Genomic DNA, 19,833 nt, shown 5'->3' with positions numbered 1-19,833 from the left:
CCGCCCTTCAAGTCTCTCCACCATTTCTAACTCTCTACCCCTCTCTCACTCCTTCATTTCTCATTGTTGTCTTTCTGGATTCTATGACTCTTTCTCTCTACTCAGTTTTTCTGTCTGTCTCCTCTGTCTTTCTCTTCATCTTTTCTAAACGTGTCTCTCTGTTCTTTCTTTTTCTCCGTCTTCTCTGACTGTTCCCTCTGTTCCCAGGGCTCTAACGGCTTCCCTGGATTCCCGGGATCCAACGGAGAGAAAGGAGGAAGGGTGAGGATCTGTTACTTAACCTGTGTTGAAAGACTTCCCTCCACGACTCCAGCCTGAAGACCTCCGGTAGAGCTGCAGCACTTAACCCCGACACAGAGTCAAGTAGAACTTACCCCGAAGTAAAGTCGATGCAATTCACCAGGAGGGGAAAGTGGAATGGAACATTGGGCATTGGGGTATCCATAGTTACTGCAAGCTGCTTGAAACCTTCCGGCTGCCCTGCAAGGTTCCAGTTCAGAGAGGGTGGGCAGAACACAGGACGGCAGGAGAGCGTGGAGGAGTGGAGAGGATGGATGATGGGAGAAGAGGGAGGCGATGGGGAGCGTAAGGTGGAAAGGGACATTGGTAGAAGGACAGACTGACAGACAGACTGAAAGACAGACTGAAAGACATACAGAAAGTGAGAAGTGTGAAGATACTTAGGACCGCGTCCCAAATTAAATATAATGCACTTCTTTTCGCCTGGGGTTTAGCTCTAAATGAGTGCACTATCTGTAGTGAATAGGGTGTCATTCAGGATGGAGACCTCAGTGCTCAATATGCCAAATCTGACAAGCAGTTCAGGCTGTCAAGGGCCTCTGGGTAATGTTGGTATCTGCTTACCTCTGGCACTGATTTAATTTTTTATTTCTCAAAAGATGTTTCCGGATGATTTTATCTCATCCAGAGCCTCTTGCCTCGCAGAGCTTTTCTGATGAGCTCTGGATTGTTTCAGTTACGTCAGTCAAGGCTTTCTTGGAGGTTTAAACTTCTGTGCACAGAATCCATAATTACTGTTTTGGTAAAATGTTTTCAGTCAATATTTAAATGTGTTATTTTATGCAGTATAACTGTATGTTTACCATCACAGTATCAAGCCAGATTGTTTTGTTTGTGCTTTGAGCCTCCTAGTCTCATGCATAAATATGTGTGTGTGGTCACGTTTGTGTTTCTTCACAGGGCACTGCTGGTAAATCTGGACCCAGAGGACAACGTGGACCAACGGTAGGAACCTGGGAACTCATCAACGATTGATTTTACACTGTTTTTATCCCAGCTGAATTTTGTGATATCCAGCTGGCAATGGCAGCATGGCCTTGCGTCACCGCAGCAACTCCTCAGCAGGTTTGGGAGAGTCGAAGATGAAGACTTGTGTCCCCTGGAGCACGTCTTGTCTAGCCCTTCTGCTTTGTTTCACACTGCTCGCTCAGCCAAGGTGTATTCAGCAGTACACACATGCTCAGAGGACAGTACACTCTTCGGTCAACAGCCACGATTGAGCTTTCCAAGCATTACGGGACAAGGCAGCCCTGTCAAACACCCGAACAAACCACCCTGAACAGCGCTGGGCCAATTTGCGCCGCCTTCTGTGGGACCCCTCCCCCAAGGCACTGTCTGTATGCCGCAACCAGGATTTTAATTCCTGGCGCCAATGACAAAGCTGTACTGCGAGGAAATTACTTAGACCTCTGACTCAGACCACTGAGGCCCAATGTCTTTATTTCTTCATGATTTATTATTATTAATAACCTTTTCATCTGTAAAGCACTTCGGCTTGCCCTCTGGGATATGACATATGCTACTCAAATGAAGTTTTGATTTGATGTGTCTTCTGTATCCAGGGTCCACGAGGTGGTCGTGGGGCCAGGGGGCCAACCGGAAAGCCAGGTGCTAAGGTAGGCAGCCTTTCTGACAGAATTTAAGGGACCAATGTTTTTTTCTTTGTGTTGCTGATGACGCCACTCGTTGTCGGGACCAGTGGGATCTGACCTGGCTGTTGTTCTCGGTCCACAGGGAACCTCCGGTAACGACGGACCGCCCGGTGGTCCAGGAGAGAGGGTGAGTACCCTGTCTGCTGCCGTCGGTGACTTGTTGACCGTTAGAACACGCCATTGCCTTAACTCGTCAGGCAGTCGTTCCAGATGTGTTCTCCGTTAGTATGTGGATGAGCCCAGCGGTAGCGCATGCATTGATGTGGGTTATGGTTTTGCTATGTTTACGTTCTTCCTCTTCTGCCTCAGGGACCTCAAGGACCCCAAGGCCCTGTGGGCTTCCCGGGACCTAAGGGCCCCAATGTAGGTTTTTCTGCTTCAACGGACTCTAAACATTTTGCTTTATGCATGTTATCTTACAATGTGCTATGTAAACATGTAACTTATTTTTTTAAGTATCCAAATACATATTGCTGTGATAAAGACAGAGCTGAGTTTAATAGTTGTCCAACTGATCTTCCATAGGGCCCTGCTGGTAAAGATGGACTGCCCGGTCACCCTGGACAGAGAGGAGAAACTGTATGTTCATTAGACATGTTATATAACTTTATCTGACATGACTATCTGATATAACTATCTGACAAGACTATCTGATATAACTTTATCTGACAGGACTATCTGATACAACTCAATCTGTCAGGACTATCTGATATAACTTTATCTGACACGACTATCTGATATAACTATCTGACAGGACTATCTGATATATCTTTATCTGACATGACTATCTGATAAAACTATATCTGACATGACTATCTGATATAACTTTATCTGACAGGACTATCTGATACAACTCAATCTGTCAGGACTATCTGATATAACTTTATCTGACATGACTATCTGATATAGCTCAATATTTCAGGACTATCTGATATAATTTTATCTGACCTGACTATCTGATATAACTCAGTCTGAAAGGACTACCTGATGTAACCCTATTGGACATGACTGTCTGAAATAACTATGGGACATGACTATTGTATCCGATATAATTCTATGGGACATGACTATCTGAAATAACTATGGGACATGACTATTGTATCTGATATAATTCTATGGGACATGACTATCTGAAATAACTATGGGACATGACTATCTGAAATAACTGGGACATGACTATTGTATCCGATATAATTCTATGGGACATGACTATCTGAAATAACTATGGGACATGACTATTGAATCCGATTTAATTCTATGGGACATGACTATCTGAAATAACTATGGGACATGACTATCTGAAATAACTATGGGACATGACTATCTGAAATAACTGGGACATGACTATTGTATCCGATATAATTCTATGGGACATGACTATCTGAAATAACTATGGGACATGACTATTGAATCCGATTTAATTCTATGGGACATGACTATCTGAAATAACTATGGGACATGACTATTGTATCCGATATAATTCTATGGGACATGACTATCTGAAATAACTATGGGACATGACTATCTGAAATAACTGGGACATGACTATTGTATCCGATATAATTCTATGGGACATGACTATCTGAAATAACTATGGGACATGACTATTGAATCCGATTTAATTCTATGGGACATGACTATCTGAAATAACTATGGGACATGACTATCTGAAATAACTGGGACATGACTATTGTATCCGATATAATTCTATGGGACATGACTATCTGAAATAACTATGGGACATGACTATTGAATCCGATTTAATTCTATGGGACATGACTATCTGAAATAACTATGGGACATGACTATTGTATCCGATATAATTCTATGGGACATGACTATCTGATGCAACTCAATCTAACACAAACTTCGCTGCATTTAGTTGTACTGTACTTGTACTGTTCAATTACAATAAAGTTTAATCTAATAATATGACAGGACTATCTGATGTAACCCTATTGTACATGACTTTCTGATATATATTTATATAACTTTATCAGACATGATTCTGTGGTGTGAATCTATCAGACATAAATCTTTCATGACTCTTTTATGACATTCATGACTCTTAAGAGTCTTTTTGACATGACTATCTAAAGTGACTATGATATGATATGACTATTATCTTACAAGTCTGTATGTGATTTGACTATCCGACATGACTGACATAATCCATCATGATTTGCCTTGACTGACATCCTAAAACTCCTTGTTCTGCATCTACCCCCATCCTGCTGAAGATTTACGTTAACCTCGCCACCTCATACCTCCTTTCCCATAGCACAACCGACATTCCTTTTCTTCTCTAAACATGGGGACTCAATACTTTAATCAATAAGAATACATCAGTTCAAGAAATTTCCATAACACCTGGTATCTTAGACATTTACACTCGGTAGGACTCTATTTGACATGACTATTTTGGTATTACTGCCAGATAATCATAGCTGTGTGTACCCTTTTGACATGACTATGACTGTATGGTATTTGACATCACTGTCTCCACCTGACATGACCTAACACAGTTGCTGTTCATATGAAGGGTTTATATCCATGTGTAACCAGTGTCATTGTGTATGTTGTCCCCAGGGTTTCCAAGGAAAGACTGGGCCTCCTGGACCTGGCGGTGTCGTTGGACCTCAGGTACCGTTATGCAAAACATACTTAGTGTAAAACCTACACGTGTTCGCCAGGACACTAGGAATGTAAAGATGTGTACCTCCACACTTAACGCAGTAAAAATAATGACTTACCAAACATTGTGATCACTGCCAACCCCTGGTATTGTGTCCATCTGATAGGGTCCCACCGGAGAGACTGGGGGCATCGGAGAGAGGGGACACCCTGGCTCTCCAGGTCCCCCCGGAGAGCAAGGGTTACCTGGAGCTGCTGGGAAAGAAGGAGGAAAGGTAAGCCCCACCCCATGACCTGACAATGGTCTAACCCTTGAGAGGGCAGGGCAACAGGGAAAACCATCCTATTTAATGAGGGGTGGTAATGTTTGAAAACAACTTGGCTTTGGCTGCCTAAAAATGCCAGTGCATGAAAACTCACAAATTCTTACTGTTGCCGTGGAAATTCTAGTGGCACACATCTGATAGCAACTGACTAGATAAAAAAAAAAAAGATCTTATTAAAAGAGCAAGAGGTTATTTTTCCTTAGAACATATTTTCAAATGGCTTCTAAACTGTACTCCTCTTGACGATAATGATAACTAGATGTAATTGTGGAGGTGGTGAAACAGACTCCTGGGATCTGATGTTCTGAATGTGTTAAGAGAGTGATGGTGAAACACTGAGAGAGTTAGAGGGATTTCAGAAGGGCTGACCGGAGGTTGTGGGGCTGCCATAGAACTCAGCACAGGAACCCTGACCTCCATGCTTTAATCAGAGAGCCAACAGGAAGTAAACAGCAGAGAGGAAGATAGAGACTGGACAGCCTTGCCCAGAAAAGTAGGTGGAAGTGTAGCAGCACTTCCTTATCTGCTGGTTAATGTATAAACACATTGCAGATGTACACTACCATTCAAAAGTTTGGGGTCACATAGATATTTAGTTGTTTTTGAAAGAAAACCAAATGTATTTGCTTTTCTTAAATGACTATCGTATTCCGGAAACGGTTGATTTTAAAAGGAATATTTACATAGGCGTACGGAGTCCCATTATCAGTAACCATCAGTCCTGTGGTCCAATGCCATGTCGTGTTTGCTAAGTTTATCATTAGAAAAACCTTTTGCAGTAATGTTAGTACTGCTAAAATGTGTTGTGCTGAATAAAGAAGCAATAAAACTGCCCTTCTATAAACTAGTTGAGAGTATCTTGAGCATCAGAATTTGTGGGGTCGATTACAGGCTCAAATAACTTTCTTATGAAACTTGTCAGTCTATTCTTGTTCTGAGAAATGAAGGCTACTACATGGGTTAAATTGCCAAGAAATTAAAGATCTTCTCAGAACAGCACAAACTGTCTCTAACCAGAATAGAAAGAGTGGGGTGCTTTGGTGTTGGTAAAGTGGGGGATTTGTACAGGGTAAAAGGGATCTTGAAGAAGGAAGGCTATCACTCCAATGTCATGCCATACCCTCTGGACGGCGCTTGATTGGAGCCAGTTTCCTCCTATAACAGGTCAATGAATCAAAGCACAAATCCAAACTATGCAAGAACTATTTAGGGAAGTAGCAGTATTCTGTCTATAATGGAGTGGCCAGTACAGCCACCAGATCTCAAGCCTATTGAGCTGTTGTGGGAGCAGCTTGACTGTATGGTAAGAAGTGCCCATCAAGCCAATCCAACTTGTGGAAGGGCACTTCAGGAAGCATGGGGTGAAATCTCTTCAGATTACCTCAACAAATTGAATGCCAAAAGTATGCAAGTCTGTAATTGTGGCAAAGGACAATTAGTATTTCAATTAAAAATAATTATTTCCAATCTTGTCAATGAATATATTTCTTATTCATTTTGCTATATTTCCTATTCAAACTCATTTTATGTATGCTTTCATGGAAAACAAGGAAATTTCTTAGTGACCCCAAACTTTTGAACTGTAGTGTTCCCACAGATATCCCAGACAGATTACCCAGAAAGATAAACCAGACCACAAATAATTTCTTTAAAAATGAATAAAATATTCAGACTCCCATCTCTGTGGCAAAACACTTAAATGTGTTTAGTGTCTCAGTGCAATGAAAAAATGGCAACCAGTGGAGCAGAATCAAAACTGTAAACAAAAATAAAAGCAATATTTATGTTTTTATTTAACCTTGTCGTTCATACTAAATATTTGCACATTGAGCGATGAGAAAGAAACAAATAAAAGGTGAAGAGAGAAAAACAGTGCAGAAGAGAGAGAGTGGGAAAGACTGTGAAGAAAAGAGCAAGGGTTGGTTCAAACATGGAGAGAGAAAAAAGAAAGAGAATAAAAGAGCGAGACATGGAGAGAGAAAGAACTGAGAGAGATGGAGAGAGAAAGAACTGAAAGAGATGGATAGAGAAAAACTGAGAGAGATGGAGAGAGAAAGAACTGAGAGAGATGGAGAGAGAAAGAACTGAGAGAGATGGAGAGAGAAAGAACTGAGAGGGATGGAGAGAGAAAGAACTGAAAGAGATGGAGAGAGAAAGAACTGAAAGAGATAGAGAAAGAAAAACTGAGAGAGATGGAGAGAAGTTCTCTTGACTTAATATTCAGGAATAGAACAACCCAGAGACTGGAGTGTTTCCGTGGTAGGATGCAACCAAGGCAGTGCTTCAATCAAATGCTAGACTCAAAAGAGTGTTCCCTTCTTGAATTTGAATTTCATTTACATTCTATCTCAGTCATTTTACACACTTATCCATAACCACTTCAGTTTTTATGTTTTCAATTGTTCCAACAGTAATTAAATATTTTTTACTTTCACTGCATGTTGTTTTACCACTGCCACAAATACCAATAAAGTATTATTCATATGAAAATGTGAAGTAGGTTATGCACCAGGAGTCTTTGACAGGCTTTCTTTGAGTGTGTTTATTCTGTCTCATCCGGTTTGCCTGTTGGTGTTGTAGGGTGACCCGGGGCCCATGGGACTCTCAGGAAAGGTTGGACCCCCCGGGCTGCGGGGCTTCGCGGGGCAGAGAGGACTTCCTGGGGCTAATGTAAGACACGGCTTCCCATCTGAACCAATTGTACAACACCCTCCCTGGATATACCCAGCCTCAAACAGCCATTACCACACACACGCACGCACACATACACACTGTGAAGGGCAGACAAAGGGAAAGGACCAGGGTGCTGGGTTTGTGTAAATGTTCCCAGCCTCAAACAGCCATTACCACACACACGCACGCACACATACACACAGTGAAGGGCAGACAAAGGGAAAGGACCAGGATTCTGGGTTTGTGTAAATGTACTCGACTTCCTGTTCATGAATCTTACTAATTGACAATGAAACCTCTAAGTGTCTTGTCTGTCTGACCCCTCTCTTCCCTCCTTTCCTCCCCTCTGCCCTCTCCTCTGTCCTTTCCTCTGTCCTCTCCTTTTCTCCTGCCCCAGGGTCCAGCTGGGTTGAAGGGAGGTGAAGGCCCACAGGGGGTTCAAGGTCCAATCGTAAGTACTATTTGGAATTGGTTTCCCTTTGCCAACAGGGGTCACACTGGGACACACAGATGGTCTTTTGGACGTATGGTTGGAGTCTCCGTTAGGGGTCTCATGAGGCTGAACAGGTTGGTGGTTGGTTCGTAATACTCCATACTGGGGTGTGATCATGCCAGGTACGCAGGCTGGGAGATAGAAACCTTTGATAAAACGCTGGCTTATTCAGAGCTGACTCTCAGAGTTTGAAAGCCTTGATACAAGGAAGAGAATATTTCTCTATACCACACACACACAGTTGTTCATTTATTCAACACTACCTTTAATTCAGGCCTTAAAGACGTGGAGGTATGATGGTAGTGATGGAGAGCCCTGAACAGTGTGAGTGTGTTTCCCTGAAGCGTTCAGATGCTTGTTACATCCAGCCCGGCCTTTCATTCATTTCCCGGTGTGCGGTAGGCAGCCTACAACTGACATGGTGTTTTAATGCTTTTTAATAGGTGTGTTGTTTCACACAGATCGGATCCTTCTTTCGGCCCTGTGGCATTTCATACTTTTCCATTATGCTGAACACTGTCATTTCAAAATCTAAAGGTTTTGATCATTTCAGTGCCAAACCTCTATCACCAGTGGGGTGCGTTGGTTTATGGCCGTCAGCTAGAAACAGCACGATACATCTCCCTCTGTAACTGAGTGGGCTGGTTTTCCTGTGAACAGGTTATTCCCCTTCTACTGTGGTGACACAACTCCCCAGAACAACCAAAAGCTGCCTGATATTAAGAGAGCTGCTGGGCTGCTTTAAGAAATGACTTAAATCAAAAATGTTATCACTTAATAAAACTAAAATTTGAGTAAGTTGAATCAGATAGGAAAATAAAAATGTTTTACTGTTCGGGAATTCAAATGTTAACCTATGTGCTATGACATGGTGATATGTTTTCTGATTTCACATTCATTTCAGTTTTGTTGACAGCTCGGCCAAACGTAAATAAAAGCTACATGTTGAAATTACGCCTGTGGATTTGTTGATAACGTCAATTAACTGCAGTGCTCAACTAAGACTCGAAAGTTGCCTGGAGTGGCCGACAAAACGTAAAAAGGGAATCTCTAATGAACTTGAATGAAAGTCTTGAATGAAGTGGCTGACATTTCCTTCGAGCGATAATCCCAGTCTCTGTAATTGGTCAGCAGTGACTGAGCGTTCGTAGAGCCATGCTTGATCAGACCAGAGGGATGGAGAGGATATTCACTGCGTGCATTTTTGAATTAAGGGAGTTCTTAGAACAAATTAATACAATTGGATGCAATTGGAGGCATATTCATGTATATTCTAGCTTTCCAATCAATGTGAGAATGGCATAATACATGATGAAGTTTCTGAACAAAGAAACGGGTTCTGATTCTTATTCTGGGTTTCTGAACGTGAGAAGACTTTCTCTGTGTGATGTCTGGTAGCCATTAAAAGATAGTTCTGTGTATCACAACCATGTTGGAGAAACTCCTGATCAAAGCCAGTTGTATGACTCAGTGAAGTTCCCACACACACACACACACACACACACACAAACGTGCCCTTTGAAATTTCCCTCCATCGATTTCTCGCCAACGGATGAGTGGACATTCAGCTGCAGAGAGGAGTGTGTCTTGTGTGTGTGTTGGCAGGGACTGGCTGACAGTTGGTTGTTGGGTGTCAGAAGAGATCTTCTCCAAAAACACGCTGGCCTTCAGGGTAGCAGGTGGCTGCACTAATGTGTACTTGACCGAGTTCAATGTCAAATATACAAAGACATAATCATTGCAGTCTTCTTTGCAATTAGAAGGATATTGCAGGCTTGCAGTGGTTGTCTACCTAAACGTGTTGCCTACAGTTAGGTCCAGAAGTATTTGGACACTGACACAATTTTCATAATTTATGCTCTGTACGCCACCACAATGGATTTGAAATGAAACAACCGAGATCCAATTGAAGTGCAGACTTTCAGCTTTAATTCAAGAGGTTGAACAAAAACATGGTATGAAACGTCTAGGAACGATTTTCATACACAGTCCCCTTATTTCAGGGGCTCAAATATAATTGGACAAATAAACACAATCATTAATGTTCATGTTCATGTTCATTTTTAATACTTTGTCGAGAATCCTTTGCAGGCAATGTCTGCTTGAAGTCTGGAACGCACGGACATCACGAAACACTGGGTTCACTCCTTTGTGATGCTTTGCCAGGCCTTTACTGCAGTTGTCTTCAGTTGTTGTTTGTTCGTTTGTCTTTCTGCCTTACGTTTTGTCTTCAGCAAGTGAAATGCATGCTTGATCGGGTTGAGATAAGGTGATTAACTCGTCTGTTTCAGAATATTGTACTTCTTTGCCTTAAAAACCCCTGTGTTGCTTTCGCAGTATGTTTTGGGTCATTGTCTGTCTGTAAAGTGAAGCGCCATTCCAGTCAAATTCGATGAATTTTGCTGAATCTGAGTAGACAATATATCCCTATACACTTCAGAATTCATCCGACTGCTTCTGTCTTCTGTCACATCATCAATAAACACTAGTGACCCAGTGCCATTGGAAGCCATGCATGCCCATGCCATCACACTGCCTCCACCGTGTTTTACAGATGATGTGGTATGTTTTGGATCATGAGCCGTTCCAAGCCTTCTCCATACATTTTTCTTCCAATCATTCTGGTACAGTTTGATCTTACTTTCATCTGTCCAATGAATGTTGTTCTAGAAAGGGGCTGGCTTTTTAAGATGTTTTTTGGCAAAATCTGGCCTTTCTATTCTTCAAGCTTATGAATGGTTTGCACCTTTTGGTGAACCCTCTGTATTTGCTCTTGGGAAGTCTTCTCTTTATGGTAGACTTGGATATTTATTTGGATTCCACCTGGAGAGTGTTGTTCACTTGGCTGGATGTTGTGAAGGGGTTTTTCTTTACCATGGAAAGGATCCTACAATCATCCACCACTTTTGTCTTCCATGGACGTCCAGACCTTTTTGTGTTGCAGTACTCACCAGTGCATTCTTTTTTCTCAGAATGTACCAAACTGTTGATTTGGCCACTCCTAATGTTCCTGCTTTCTCTCTGATTTGTTGTTTTTGCAGCCTATGGATGGCCTGTTTCACTTGAGTTGAGAGCTCCTTTGTGGGTTCACAGCAACAACTTCCAAATGTGAATGCCACACCTGGAATTAACTCCAGGCCTTTTATCTGGTTGATTGATGAAGAATTAACGAAGGAATAGCCCACACTTGTCCATGAAACAGCTTTTGAGTCAACTGTCCAAATTACTTTTGGTCCCTTGAAAAAGAGGGGGCTACATATTACAGGTAAACCAAAAATAATAAAACCAATTATTTCCGGACCTAACTTTAACTGGCCAGTCTGAATACACTGCTGTTTTTTGGTGTTGAATTTGGCCTGTCTGAATACGCTACTGTCTCTTGGTGTCGCCTGATTGACCAGTCTGAATACATCGCTGTCTCTTCGTGTCGCCTGATAAGCCAGTCGGAAACTTTGCTGTCTCTTGGTGTCACCTGATTGGCCAGTCTGAATACACTGCTGTCTCTTGGAGTCGCCTGATTGGCCGGTCTGAGTACACTGCCCTGTGAGTGTTCTGGCTTACACAGGTCGATATTCAGTAAAAGATGGAAGAATATAAATATGGTTTGGTTGTTGACGGCTGCCTGGCACCTTCACTCCACATACAGTTCAGGACGGTTCTCACAGACTCTAGGAGGGGATGTGGAAAAGTGTGAAGCGTCATGGCTTCAAAGAACCCCGGATGAAGTGCATGAAAGGTTCTTAACGAGAACGCTGACTTTCTCCTGAGGTGATGAAAGAACTCCCCAGCTTGAGGAGCAATTCGTTCTTCAGTGAGGAATCTTCAATAAGCAACATTTGAAGGAAGCGGCAATGATAATGTGAGTGTGTGCGTGCGATGTTTTGGTCCCTGCCACATACAGTACAAAGACGCCATCTCACTGTGGGAGAGTAGTGTGAAAGGCTAAAGCTTCAAAGAATCCTAAATTAATACAGTGTTTGTGAGCTTTCTGGAATTTTAAATGAAGAACACTGACTCATACCTGAGGTGATGAACGAGTGGCACTATTTGATGATGTAATTGGTTCCAGTCTGTGCTTTCCATAATCCTGTTATGAGTCGTTGCCTTCATTCCAGCATCTACTTTCCAAAAAATCTGTTGTGAACCAGTAATCATTGGCACCATTGGTTCCTGATGTTGAGTTAATGTTGATGATGATGATGATAATGAATGACAGCGGTGGTGATCGGCTCCGGTTGATGTTGAGTTAATGATGATGATGATGATGATGATGATGATGATGATGATGATGATAATGAATGACAGCGGTGGTGATCGGCTCCGGTTGATGTTGAGTTAATAATGATGATGATGATGATGATGATGATAATGAATGACAGTAGTGGTGATCAGCTTGGGTTGACCCTGGTGTTTTGTTGATGACAGGGGTCTCCAGGAGAGAGAGGTGGAGCCGGTCCTGGAGGTCCCATCGGTCTGTCAGGACGCACTGGCCCCCAGGGAGGTCCAGGCCCGGCCGGAGAGAAGGGAGGCCCGGTACGTAGAACCTGTGAATGTACAGTACCGCTTCTCTTCCTGTCTGTTTTAGGACCTTCATATTTTAGAGAGTGTGTGTCAACTGTCACCGTGACCCCTGCTTTCTGTTTGTTCAGGGAGAGAAAGGTCCGATGGGACCCGCCGGTCGTGACGGTATCCAAGGCCCCGTGGGTCTTCCTGGGCCTGCAGGCCCCCAGGGTCCCCCTGGAGAGGACGGAGATAAGGTAGAGTACCTGTAGTCGTAGACCCTGCCTCAGGCTATCGTCCTATCCAGATCCCTCACGCTAAAGCCGGGGCACACCACTGTCTCATCTATGATCTCTAACTCACCTCGCGCTGTGTTTTGTTGACAACCCACAGCTAGCACTTAGCTTTTAGCGACTGGTCTCTCACAGTTGTTAGACACAAACTGTGACCTCTACGCCAATAAAAAAAAAAAAAAAAACAGAAGAAGAAACAAAAAATCTACAAGGAAGGGGAACTGTATTTCTTCCACTTGCGCAAATGTGTCTTCTATATATCATTCGCTGCTGAGAATGGCCACTGTGAATGCAATAATTGCCACTCGTGTGAGAGAGTTGCTCTTTGCTCCAGCGTCTGAGCACAAACCAAGCATGACCTTTAAAGTGTATGCATGACCTGTTTGGCCTCAGACAGGTCTTACCTACTCCCAAGTAACGTACCGTCTGATTCACCATACATTATTGTTAAGCAGTTTAGTATAGTACTGTTAAGTGTAGTGACATATTGTACTACAGTACTGTACAGTAACATAGATTAATATAGTAATGTAAAGTCCAGTTGGTTGGTGTAGGTTTTTAAAGTATAATACAGTTTTACGGTACTGTATTAGCTATAGTTATGAAGTATGAAGGTACTTCAAACTTTTGTAATGAAGTACCTTGAGTTATAGTCCGCTATTGTAGTACTTATAAGTTATAGTCCAGAAATGTACTACTGTGATTTATATTCCATTACTGAAGTACTGTGAAGTCCAGTTGCTAGTGCATGACACAACTTGTATTTGTGTTTTTGTGGGATGTGAGTATTACATCACAGCCATTAGTCCTGTTAATGACTTTCCATGTCATGTGTCATTCTGGAAAATGTTTTAGCAGAGACTAGTGCTGTGTACATACACACACAGACACACACACACACACACTCTCCCATTGTCATTAACCAGGCCTATGCTGTTAGCCTAAGGCAAACACAATAGATGTTCTTAGCTAATGCGCTGTGTAATGGATTAACATCAACCTGGGTTATCAACACACACACACATTTCAAATCCCCATCACGTTTGGCAGAGCTTCCCCATGCCAGTAGATGGATGGACTAAAGCAAATAATCAATTCATTGCAAACACCAACTTCAAGGTCTCCGTTGACAAATCAAATAAAAATCTCCACTAATTATATTTACCACCCAATCACCATAAAAGTGACATTATGAAAACATTGGGTCTGACTAGTTGCGAAGGTGAACAGTTCTTATTGGGAGAGGCTTAAAAACAAAAGAGCCTAAAATAGGACTTTAAGTCTTTGGGTCCTGGAAAAGTTATAATTATAAAATGGTGTTATTGTTTTTGTTTGTTTGGTTTCAGGGAGAGGTTGGAGAGCCTGGCCAGAAGGGAAGCAAAGCCGACAAGGGTGAACAGGTGAGTCTTCATCATCATCGTCCTTCTGAAAACTCTGTCATGAGGTTAACTTCATAGATGGTATTTCAGAACACAACACTGATTTCGGGCATGGTTGTCGAAAGACCATCCCATCTGCCCCCTACCAAAGCCTACATTTATGTTACCTTAACAAAATCCCTCTGGGGTTCTTTAACTGTTTACTGTTCAGTTCACACTATTAACCCTGTAGTTCCTGTTAACCCTGTTGTCCCCTTGTCCCTGTTAACCCTGTAGTTCCTGTTAACCCTGTTGTCCCCTTGTCCCTGTTAACCCTGTAGTTCCTGTTAACCCTGTTGTCCCCTTGTCCCTGTTAACCCTGTAGTCCCTGTTAACCCTGTTGTCCCCTTGTCCCTGTTAACCCTGTAGTTCCTGTTAACCCTGTTGTCCCCTTGTCCCTGTTAACCCTGTAGTTCCTGTTAACCCTGTTGTCCCCTTGTCCCTGTTAACCCTGTAGTTCCTGTTAACCCTGTTGTCCCCTTGTCCCTTTTAACCCCTTGTCCCTGTTAACCCTGTAGTTCCTGTTAACCCTTTTGTCCCCTTGTCCCTGTTAACCCTGTAGTTCCTGTTAACCCTGTTGTCCCCTTGTCCCTGTTAACCCTGTAGTTCCTGTTAACCCTGTTGTCCCCTTGTCCCTTTTAACCCCTTGTCCCTGTTAACCCTGTAGTTCCTGTTAACCCTTTTGTCCCCTTGTCCCTGTTAACCCTGTAGTTCCTGTTAACCCTGTTGTCCCCTTGTCCCTGTTAACCCTGTTGTATGTCTCATGGCGGTTTGTAGGGCCCTCCAGGTCCAGCTGGTATCCAAGGTGTCCTGGGAGCTCCTGGTCCCGCCGTGAGTATTTATTCACCATCAACCTCTCACCCAGCTCATCACCTGTCATCCCTCAACTAAACAACCTCACTGCTTGTTCAACTGAAGCCACACAAATACAGAGCCACTGTAAAGCTCAGTGTGTTATGACCCGGGTCTCCTAATAGCTCCTGTATTCAGATCTTAGCATCATCACAGCCAACCATCGCTTCCTGTACAGATCAAGTGAGAATATTACTTCACAGATCTGAAGGGGACCAGGAGGGTAAACCCCCTGGCCAAAAACAATCAATAGTGATGCTCCACACGCTAGGCAAGTCATAGTCTGGGCCCCACATGGGTAATGGCCCAGCACGTAATAGTCACACCTGCTGATTGGTAATAGTTCACTACAAAGGTTATTATTCTTCTGTGTACTGCATAGATAACGGTCCACTAATTGGATAACACTCCACTATGTAGGTAATAGTCTACTGCATAAGTAAAAGTCCAAGACATAGGTAAAGTTCACTTCATAGGCAATTGTCCACTACATAGGTAAAATTCCCCTACATTGGTAATAGTCCACTACTTAGATACGTCTCCACTATGTAGGTAATTGTCCATTGCATAGGTAACAGTCCATTGCATAGGTAATAGTCCACTACAAATGCTATGGTCCATCTACTGTCTAGGTAATAGTCCACTACATATGCTATGGTCCATCTACTGTCTAGGTAATAGTCCACTATATATGCTATGGTCCATCTACTGTCTAGGTAATAGTCCACTACATATGCTATGGTCCATCTACTGTCTAGGTAATAGTCCACTACATATGCTATGGTCCATCTACTGTCTAGGTAATAGTCCACTACATTGTTCCCTCTTTGGTTCAATGCCCTGTCTGGTGTCCCACTGCCCAGTCGGTTTGCAACGCCCAAAGGTTGTGGGTGTGATCCCCGCTGAGTGAAACAGACTTTCAAGGTGCTCGGAATGTGTGCACTCTACAGAGTTCTCAGTTGTCATAGGTGTGTAGTAATGTCTGACTGCTTCCTTGGCATGCCTGTTCAAGAAACCAGCAATGTTGTCTCAAATCCATACGTGACACGACGGTTGCTTCGGCCCAGGTCTCACCAGCCCGACTCCCACAGTTTCACATTGCTGTCATTCTAGGTCTTCTTCTGTGCAGCCCAATCTCACAGAATCCAACATGACACTTCCCCAGGCGGGTTCTTCTGCTGACGTGACAAGAGCAAGGCTCTTCGACTGAAAGTGGCCAGTCAGTTGCTCAGCACTTCATTTGTAGCCTCACAACTTCTCATTCGGAGTCTCCACCTTCTCTCTCTCTATTTCCACCCGTCTACCTTTGCTTCCTGTGGGGAGGTCAGCACTTCACTTTCTCTGACCCCAGTGGTCAAAAGGTCAGTGCTGTCTGGAAACCCTGGGACGTCGCCATGTTAGGCATGTGTTAATAACGCCCAATCAGAATTCAGTGGGTTTGTGGGCTTAACTAAATTCGAATCATTTTAACTATTAACTTCACTGGCATAATTAGCTCGGATGGCGTTTGGGTTTGATGTTTAGTAATCGTTCAGTTGTTTCACTATCAATTTCAAAATCAATAGTGTCAAATCGCTTTTGTCAAATTTTTATGGTTGGCAAGGTCATCTCTTTTAGCCTCAGTGCTTAAACTAAAAAAGGTGTTGTGTTTGCAAGACCTAAAGGAAAACTTTCTAGCTTCAAAGTAATCACTCTCTCGTTGCTCTTAGGTTTATAACTTGTTGCCTTCTCATCGTGTACTGAGAAAGATAAAGCTTGGTATAAACGGACACTATCCTGGAGTATGTGTAACAAAGTTAAACTTACCTGATGGAATCTTTCTCTAGAGATAAGTGCAGTCTGCATATACTATAACTAATGTTGATAGCTAGCGACCTGCAATAATTGCAGTCATTTCCATAAACAGCTGAGTGGCATCAGTTCAACTGAACATAGGATTTGTCAAAGTCGTGGCTGGTGGGCTTTACACAATGATTTTTTTTAAAAATGTTTCAGAATGCGTTGGTTTCCCATCATGAGTGACACCGGATTTTACACAATTCTTTAGAGGTTTTGTAACACCAAAATTATTTTGCAGTTACTTTACAATTATTCCAATACACACGCACACAAACCCAGTTCAGATGTCATAAAGGACACATCAATGGTGTACAAAAGGGATTTTCTGTGTCTCAGTCCAAACTAATTAAGTACACCTTTTTAGGAAATGAAATACAAAGCCAAAGAGGTATACATTTGTAACGTGCTAAATTGACAAATAAAGTTCAGACTGGAAACGCCACGTCTTGTTTTAACCATTTATCATAGAAACAGTTCACAACAAAGCACCTATGATGTCTTGGTGTTTGCCACTATCCCTTAGTCAACCAATAATCATGTAATCAATACTACTGATAACAGCATTATCACTGATTGGCCGAGCTACTGACAGAGGATCCCGACCAGCTTATATAGACCACCACATTAGATTTGGAAATCTTGACTGTGTTAGGAACAATCCAGACGTCAGCTGATGCAACGCTGAGCCAACGTCCGCTAAATAAACTCATCAAATTTGCTTCATAAAATGTTTCTGCTACATATATACGTAATGTTGCATTAAACTAAATGCTTAATCAGAGTCACTTGAAAAAAAAACTTGTTTTAGCAGGCCTGCCTAATGTGATCAAAGTTAGTCGAAGCTTGAAACTGCCACTGAAAAGGGGTTTCTCGATGTCTGGTGCGTGAAAAACATGGACACACTCCTAGAATCTCGGACAGCACTGACCCCGGCTAAAGTGCTTTACTGATTCCACAACCTTTGACCTTTGTGATGTTGACCGGTACACTTTGACATTTGACCTCTAGGGTAGTGATGGTGAGGCAGGACCCAGGGGTCAACAAGGCATGTTTGGCCAGAAGGGAGATGAAGGATCCAGAGGATTTCCCGGTCTTCCTGGACCCATTGGACTCCAGGTACAACTACTCACGTGTGGTTTTGCATGCGCAGTAGTGAACGTATGTTTGTGTTAGTGTGTGTTTGTGCATCTATTCACTGCTTGCCCTCCATCTTTTACATGCAGCCGAGTCAGTATTAATGTCTGATTGAAGTTCATTACAGAGCTGTCAGTCTTTAGTCTTTTTTTATAAATTAAATCTTGGTCCAGTAACCACCGTAAATCAACAGAGTTACACTTGTCTCATGTAGTCACAGTGACTGATATTACTGTCAGGTTAGTCAGAGTTTCAATTTGAAACCAAACTATTATTACAGAAATGTCATTACACCCACGTATTGAGTAGAGTGCATGCCTTTTCTCTTACAGTACATCCCAATCTCTCTCTCTTTCTCACTCACATTCTCTATTTACAACACACACAAAAAAAAATATTTGGCTAGCTGTGCCATGAGACTTCTCTTCAGTTCCTGTTTCCTGAGGACATTGACGAATCACAGTGCAGCCTTTAATTTAGGTGGCTCATGATTATATCCAAGCCTCCTATAGACAGTAATTAACCAAAGTAGGTGTCCACGTTGAATAATTGTGTTTATTCTGTCAGGGTTTAGTGTTTGATAAGGCTTTCTGCACAAAACACACTCACACACGCAAGCGCCACATCTACTGCGGCCCAGCCTGTCTGGTCCCTGTACACTCAGGCCATATCTGTCTATTTTCACGAGCTGCCTCATCATTTGACTGGTTTCGTCACAAGCAATTATGATGCCGGTGTCAAGGTGATTGTTGTTAAGTGTTAAAGCGTTTCGTTGCTCTCACAGGGACTGCCTGGTACTTCGGGAGAGAAAGGAGAAAATGGAGATGTCGGCCCAATGGTAAGTCAGCAGTTTAGCGTTCTACCAAAGCCCACCCTTGCCTAACACACAGTATAGTTAATAGAACAGTGTGTGACCTTTACCCTTTGAATAAATATGCACTATTCATTCAATTTATATGCTACAAACGTGAGTTTTTTTTGTCCATGTAGAACCTGTTTGTGTTTCATGTACTATAGAAACATTGCCATAATGTGGTTCTAGATGGAAACTTAAAGCGTTCTAGTGGTTCTAGATGGAACCCTAAAACCAAAAAGGATTTCAGAAAAATGACCCCACAGCTGAAGAACCCTTTTGGAACACATGTTTTCATTGTAAGGCATTTAGGAGGTCAATCTGCTATCAACAAGGACAAACAAACTGGAATGTGGAATCATAGGTGGCTAGTTTCACCTTTTTTCACCTTGTACTTCATACCCTTGTTTTAAGCTGTTAAATCTGTGGTAACATTTGACTAACCAATGCAACAGTGTATTTATGTCCTTGTGTCTGCTGTGTGTGTTGACCTGGTTTTATTGGGGGGGGTTTTGTAAAAGTTTACTGAATCCCAAATGGTCCCCTAGTTAACTCTTCCCCTCCCTCTGCCCTCCATTTGCGTGTTAAGTCATGCCTCTCCCATTTTCACAAGGAGGGATCAAAAATCATCAAGTGTGTAGAGGCTTATTAGACCCTCTCGTGGCTGTTCCTGCAAGAGTGCAGTGATCCCACAAGGCACCACTTTATTTTTGAAATGTTGCTAAATAAAATCGCTAGGCGTGCCTAATCACATGACTCATGCATTTGTATGTCTGTCTGATTTTGAAACTTGATGCGTGTACAAAACAAAACAACATGAGACATTCAAAAGTTAAAGTGGTTTATTTCTTCTCTATTTATACGTG

General features: G+C 42.5%; 1 protein-coding gene across 1 annotated transcript in view; it reads left to right on the top strand.

Moving 5' to 3' along the window:
• LOC105030448 (collagen alpha-1(XI) chain-like) overlaps positions 1-19,833 on the top strand; it is a 110,512-nt gene that overhangs the window by 71,939 nt on the left and 18,740 nt on the right. Inside the window, exons 31-46 of the mRNA XM_013133348.4 lie at positions 208-261; positions 1,201-1,245; positions 1,863-1,916; positions 2,035-2,079; positions 2,262-2,315; positions 2,478-2,531; positions 4,542-4,595; positions 4,754-4,861; positions 7,493-7,582; positions 7,983-8,036; positions 12,504-12,611; positions 12,728-12,835; positions 14,218-14,271; positions 15,067-15,120; positions 17,989-18,096; positions 18,899-18,952. Of these exons, the coding sequence (XP_012988802.2) occupies positions 208-261; positions 1,201-1,245; positions 1,863-1,916; positions 2,035-2,079; positions 2,262-2,315; positions 2,478-2,531; positions 4,542-4,595; positions 4,754-4,861; positions 7,493-7,582; positions 7,983-8,036; positions 12,504-12,611; positions 12,728-12,835; positions 14,218-14,271; positions 15,067-15,120; positions 17,989-18,096; positions 18,899-18,952 (1,098 nt within the window). The remainder of the gene's footprint in view (positions 1-207; positions 262-1,200; positions 1,246-1,862; positions 1,917-2,034; positions 2,080-2,261; positions 2,316-2,477; positions 2,532-4,541; positions 4,596-4,753; positions 4,862-7,492; positions 7,583-7,982; positions 8,037-12,503; positions 12,612-12,727; positions 12,836-14,217; positions 14,272-15,066; positions 15,121-17,988; positions 18,097-18,898; positions 18,953-19,833) is intronic.

Source organism: Esox lucius, chromosome 3 (genome assembly GCF_011004845.1).
Source record: "Esox lucius isolate fEsoLuc1 chromosome 3, fEsoLuc1.pri, whole genome shotgun sequence".
Lineage (NCBI taxonomy): Eukaryota > Metazoa > Chordata > Actinopteri > Esociformes > Esocidae > Esox > Esox lucius.
This window is presented reverse-complemented; position numbering and strand designations above follow the sequence as displayed.